This window comes from Melanaphis sacchari, unplaced genomic scaffold, assembly GCF_002803265.2.
Source record: "Melanaphis sacchari strain LSU unplaced genomic scaffold, SCAv2.0 Contig94_pilon_pilon, whole genome shotgun sequence".
NCBI lineage: Eukaryota > Metazoa > Arthropoda > Insecta > Hemiptera > Aphididae > Melanaphis > Melanaphis sacchari.
In genome coordinates this window covers 444,403-451,378 of record NW_020271674.1, presented here as the reverse complement: position 1 = coordinate 451,378, position 6,976 = coordinate 444,403, and the positions used below count along the sequence as shown (strand labels likewise).

The 6,976-nt window shown below is 31.9% G+C and overlaps 1 protein-coding gene and 1 pseudogene across 1 annotated transcript; both read right to left on the bottom strand.

The window, feature by feature from the left end:
- Positions 1–1,520: 1,520 nt before the first annotated feature.
- On the bottom strand, positions 1,521–1,994 carry LOC112603058. Its single transcript, XM_025351456.1, has one exon. The coding sequence runs from the start codon at positions 1,992–1,994 to the stop codon at positions 1,521–1,523; it is 474 nt and encodes a 157-aa protein (XP_025207241.1).
- An 874-nt stretch (positions 1,995–2,868) lies between these two features.
- On the bottom strand, positions 2,869–3,633 carry LOC112603057 (annotated as a pseudogene).
- Positions 3,634–6,976: the final 3,343 nt, after the last annotated feature.

The window sequence follows — 6,976 nt, the reverse complement described above, 5'->3', positions numbered from 1 at the left end:
GATTCGTGGAGATAACTGACAAAAATCCAAAAATATTAAAAGGAAAAAAATATGCAATTGCATAGAAATCCGCGCTCTAGTTATAACAAAAGCTACTGAATCGAACGGACACGTGTTACTAATCAAATATCGCTTTTTATTCATTCGTAGAGGTGTCTTTAAATTATCATTTAATAATAAACTTTCGTGCTTAGACCTTATGTTTCTATCACATAAAACTCCTGAGGGTTGCATACACTTTGTGAGTCTGCTTTTCGACTTACAATTCGTTTTTTTAAGATCACTATGTATAAAATTATTGGTTTCACTAGTTTTATTTTCAAGCATAATTTGGGAATTAGCAAATGTATCAATGAATGCAATTATATCATTATCGTTTGATATTGAAGAGTAACTTAAATTATCAAATAAGTTTTTGCTATTTTTATATTTGTTTCAGACTTAATTTTTGTAGCAGTATTCTTAGAATTGGTACATATTTTTTGTTTTGTGTTGTTCCTTTTCAATGTTAAGCTTGTAATTGGTTCCTCTCCTTTACCACCCCAATTTTCTATATCATCTGAAGATGATAGTAAGAAATCATTATACACACAATCAATTTCAACTGACGACAGAGAAGTTGTTGGACTTTTATTAACCCTTTGAATAGGTACCAATTTTAAATACTTCGATTTAATTTTTAATTTTTTTAAAAACGAAATTAGAAGACTTTTATTAACTTAAAACCAAATCTTGTTGTTAAAATAAAGCGGGTGGACATTTAGGGGAGGTGGGACACATGTGTCCCTTTGTTTAATTATTGTCGGGACTTTTATGTCCTAGTAGTGTTGGAATAGTGGGACTATTTTCCTCAGTGGTATTGAATGAGTGTAACAAATATACCAATGGTTGAGGAAAACTAGGATAATTGTTCATTTATATTTATAAGTACGAAAAAATATAAAACATTATTTTAATTTTATTATCACAGTATTATATTTTATTCTTATTATTATTTATCAAAATTACATAATATAATAGCTAGCTAAATTGATATTTTCGAAATAATATAATTTATGAAGTATGGTATAATGTGAAACAGTTTTTGCATAGTGGTAAATTGCACATTTGACACATTTGCTTAGTCCGGGTTTCTTTTTTTTTTCATTGAACACCTCGTACATTTTCGTCTAGTCATGACTTCGGCAGGTAAATGATCTCCAACATTGATCAGTGTTCTCGCGATCTTTGATGGCTTTCCACTGTTTCTCCTATGTTCCCTACACAATTTGCCTTTCCTGTTGCCATCATTTGTTCAGCCAATGGTACCAAGAATTGTAGTAGTCTGGTTTTATTTTCGTTGACTTCATTGTAGAGGATTCATGCATTTACTACCGCTTACATCAATAATTTGTAGAACACCTTTTTCCACCAGTTCGTTGACTTACGGCTGCAATCGTACACACTCACTTTTTGGTCTAATAGATCTACTCCGCCCATGATTTGGTTATAAAAAATAATAGAATTTGAACAAGACACTTTCAATTTGTTTGCTTAGGAGTAATTTCTCCAACAATCGGTATATGACAGTTGCTAATTACTACAAAATCCTTACTATCTTGCCATCTTGCTGCTATCAATCCATCCGAACAACTGCGAAATTGATGATCACCTCTTTTTAATTTGCCTTCAAACTTAGGCACGTTTTTGCGATTCATAATACATGTACCAAGAGCAGGATATTCTATAACTGTGAGAAGCTGAATACTTGTAAAAAATCTGTCAAAATCAAGTACTACATTAGGTTCACGAATCGTATCAGCCAATTTCAAAACTACTCGTTGCCCCAGCATTCTATTGTTAGTGTCATTTGACTTGTTTTTTTCACTATAGTTGTTGAAATCATAGGCATATCCAGTGATGGCATCACAGCGCTCCCAAATCTTTATTATACGTTTTATAGGTTTGAGAGGCATATACTGTTTCAAACTAGATCTACCTTTGAATTTTGTCATAGATTCGTCCAAACTCTGAAATGAGCTCTCTCCTCGGGCATTCAAAATGTATGCTTCAAACAATTTACGATTTCGTCAATGTAATACGTTTTTGGAGCATTTGTAGGTTGCTTTGGGTGATTGAAATATATTTTTGACATCAATAACTGAAACCTATTACGCGAGATTCCCATTTTTATATCTTGGTTCCCCATAGATGGATTTTGGGACCAATAATTGTACACATTAGGTAATTTATTATAAATCATTACAAGTAGGCAACCAAGTATTAGAATTATTTCACTGGAGTCTGAATCTCGAATTTCATCTTTAGTTTTCTTCTTTTTATCTCTTAGTATCTGTAAGCGTTCATTTGTGCATTGACTTATAAATATGTATAAACTACGTGGAAACATTTTTTGAAAATTTTTCAATTGTGAACAACCAGGTTCCAAATCAATCAATACTTTAGGTTTACGGTCATCAGGTATAGAAAGTCGTTAGTTGAAATTACCTGAAAATAAGGTTATTATTTAAGATCGTAAAAGAAGGACTGAATTTCTTGTTCTTGATAGAGTAACGTTCTCGCCGTAGAACTATCGAAGGGTGTAGTAGAATCTAACTCTTCTGTTTCTGGTGTTTGAGTTTGTTACGTGTCGTTGTTACGGGTAATGTTAACATTTGGATAATGTCGACATTATCTGGCTAATGAGACATTAGCCAACTGTCATCATAAGCCGCCATGAATATTGGCTAATGTTTTAACATTAACCGGGTAATATTACATTAGCCAAGAACTTTTGGATAATGTCTTAACAACCATAAAAATGTATCATACATGAGATGCAATAATTTTAATTTTTAACAACGTAACCTACTAATGATACATAATGTGTTATCCTTTATTATTGCACGGCATGCTTTCGTGACATTTTGAATTGCACAAAATGCTAGATGCTTTACATTTACATCGATTGGTGTCACATTTTCCCTTACATGAACACCTTTTATATCCTTGATCACCACCATCTGACATTTGACTCGTAATTTCCCTCAATGATTTTTCTACGTGTACCACCTCATCAAGCGGTATTAAAGTTAACGGACAAACACTTAACTGATTTCTGGTGTATAATTGTGGCAAAGTACCATATTTATTGTCAAGTTTATAATATTGCCCATCCTCAATTGACACAACTGCAAATATAATATTTCTCGGGTCTGCTCGTCCTCTGTCGACATCCGGTAAAGAGATTCTCACACTGTCTTCAATGTTGGCTTGGGGGAATTTATGGATAGATCTAAATTTCATTTTTTCAGCTTGGTTCAGTAAACAAATTTCAGATTTTTTCTATTATTTACGATTGATTTCTGTAAAAAATGAATTATTAGTTATTGGGAACAATATAGGTAATTTAAAATAACAATATCTTACCTGTCTTGAGTATATTAAGTCACATAATCCTTCATCCTTCGATGCTTTCGAACAACAATTTTCATTCACCACTTGAACATTATTTTTTTTATCCACGCCTTTGTTTTCGTCTTCTTCATTGATATTGTTTAAAAATATTTCTAGATCAACTTCAGTATTGATTTCATCAACGGAATCGCTAGGAAAACGTGTAGTCAAACCAACTCTCATATCTGTTCCAAACATTGCCTCGTACGGTAACCTAAAGTTATTTCGAAAATATGATAATTAAAGCTCAAAAGTTAGGGTATGTTATGTTAAAATTTCACAATAAAAAAATATATACTGATAAATATTTAAATATTAATTTTAAATTACCTTTGGATACCAGAATGAAATGCTTTATTCTTCATTAGCTGCACAAATCTCAGTCCTTCTTTTCATGATTTGACATTATTAGTTGCATGCAGGTTATCAACATATTTTGTATGTCTTGATTAGCTCTTTCCACGCTACCCTGACTTTGGCTATGGCGTGGTTTACTATGTACTATTTTTAACGCAGGCCACATAGTTTTCAAGTCATTTGTAATTTTATTGACAAATTCTCGCCCATTGTCGGATTGTAAAATAACCGGTGCTCCAAAAATACAAAATATATCTAAAATATTGGTCGCTCGCCACTTCTTCGGCCGTTTTTGACTTTAAAGTCCGTAACTGAACAAATTTTGTTAAATGATCTTGGTAAACCATAATAAAACGAAATTCTCCATCTGCTTGCGATTGCATGTCGATCAGGTCAACGTGACAACGAATATTCATTTCTGAATGAATAATCGGTTTAACAAGGTCTTTAAGTTTAGATGACAGTTTTGTTTGACAAGGTCCGAAAAATTTTAAAAACAGAAGAACAACTTTTTGAGTTAAATTTTTGTATTTTTTTTTTATTTCAGCCATCATTTAATGCTTACCACCATGACCAATATTGAGATGTATTTCATTTAGTATGTCATATAATTCATCATTTTTTACGTAATATAGTAAATTAGTATTACCTTTTTCGACGGGTGCTATAAGTTTCTCTTCTCCTCCGATATTAATAATTTCAAATTTGTTCAAACGACGAGATTTATTGCCGCCTTTCAATTCATTTATTATATTTAAATATTTTTCATTTGACATATAAGATGAATTATCTTCTCTTTTTTGAGAATAAATTATAAAATTCCGTTTTTGTTTCCATTTTATTTGAATTTAATTAAGACACTTAACACTGTAGGTACTGTAAATTACTGTAAATATCACGTGTGAAAACTTAAAACAGACTAACAACAGATCGACGCTCTACGTTGTGTTTTGTACAACATATACAATTATAACAAAAATGTCGTGAATTAAGATAAATATTAAGCCCATATATATTGTTCACTTCATCGGTAAGATAAAGTATTGCTGCGCTATATTATAGCAGGTTGTTAGAACGATAGAAAAAAAAAATTAAAAGACTCTGGGTTTTAAAGTTCGAATATATTACAACGGAAGCACAGGTGCGTAAGGCGCTAACACGACGCCACGACACAACGGATCACGACGGGGGAGGGGGTTTATCGGACAGTGTGTCGACCGATGCAATGCCGGAATTACTCTGACTATTGCACCACAAGGTAGGTGACCGATCGATGCAATGCCAGAATAACTCCAACTATTGCACCATTGATCGAGTCACAAACCGTTCGATAAGTGTGGTCTGGGAGACCGCTTTTCCTACTTTGCGCAAGTCTGCCCAGGTGGGTCTTACTACAAAGTCGGAAAGTCGGAGAATGGTAGTGATGGTCGTGTCGTGGGGCTTTTTATACCAGGTCTATCGGCAATTATACCGGGTCGGTCCCGTGTTCTATGACAGAAACATGAGAAGATACCTGGTGAATCAGTGATTACACCAAGTCGGTCTCGTGTTCTGTGACAGAAGGCACGAAAACTCCAATCGTTAACTGCCGATAGACGTACAATTAATCGGGATAAGTGCAAATGTCCATAATCCTCCACGCATATTATCCAAATCATAATCCAGATAACATGTATAGAAAATACAAACACCTGCACTTATCGCGCACGGCGCAGACAATAATAAGATAATACATTTTCCATCTCATGCAACGAAAAACAATATTATAAAATAATATAATATAAAAATAATACAGAAATAAGAGTATGCGTAATCACAGGTATACCTACGATTAGCTTCAAACTCGTAATTCAAGTAATCTACAGAAAAACGGATCTAAATGTGTAATCCATAAAATATAAAATTATTATATGTGTAGATTACACTTGGACCCACTTGGTATAAAGAAATAGAATTCAGTTTTCAGTTTTAATATTATCCAATGTTGACTGGCTAATGTCGACATTATCCGGATAATGTTAATATTTCATTAATATAAACGAAAAATTACACATTAACAAAAACGCATGGCTAATGTCGACATTATCCAAATGTTAACATTACTCGTAACAAATACATAGACTTAACAATGTTATTTACAGCCTATTTACAAAGCAGTAAATGACCCTACACCAGTGGTCGGCAACCTTTTTACCTACACGGGCCATAATTTGTTTCAGTTTATTATGGAGGGCCGCATACAAAATTAAAATATTAAAAAATATAATTTTAACATAGGTATAATACTAATATACTCGTATTTACAGATAGCAACAAACATATTACGAGTTTAACATTGCGGTTGTCCTTATTAACTAATTTTTAATTAAATACATTAGTAGAGAAAATTTAAAAGTTTAAAAATAATTATTAATTAATTCTTGAATGTATTTTAGTGTACAAATATTCAGTTACTAGTGTGATTTTTGAGGTTAAATTTTTCCCGCCAATTCGTTTATAAACGCGTTTATATTGGATGTTGATATCCTTAAAACAGCATTCAAGTGTTCATCGCTTAATCGTGAACAATATTTATTTTTTCGAAATTTAAGTATTGAGAATGTCTGCTCACAAATATATGTGCTACCGAAAGCAGTAATCATTTTTTTAGCAAAACTTTTAATGCCTTTAAAATCTATTTCAGAAAGACTTGAATTAAATTTTTTTAGGTCATTACTTTCTTTAAAAGCATTTTTAAGAATATCGTTGTTTTGCAATTCTATGACTTCCATCTGTAAATTAGATTCAACATCGTCAGTGTCGACAGAAAAAGGGTCTTGAAACAATTTGATTTTATTCTCTTGTACGTAAAAATCAGAAAATCGTATTGAAAATTCATTTTGTAGGTTTTCAATTATATTTAAAAAATTAATTTTTTTAGTTTCCTAATTTAAAGTTGATTTGGTTGATTCTAATACAATTTTACAACATACGAAATGAACCAAGTGCTGTTCATTAATATGTTTGTGTAATAATTTTAATTTCACTTGAAATGATTTTATATTTGAATACATATCTGACAATAATTTGTCTTTACCTTGCAGTTTCGTATTCAGTTCATTCAATAAAGTTGTGATATCAGTTAAAAATGCCAGATTAAGAACCCACTTTTCATTTGATAATTCTGGTACATTTTTACCTTTTT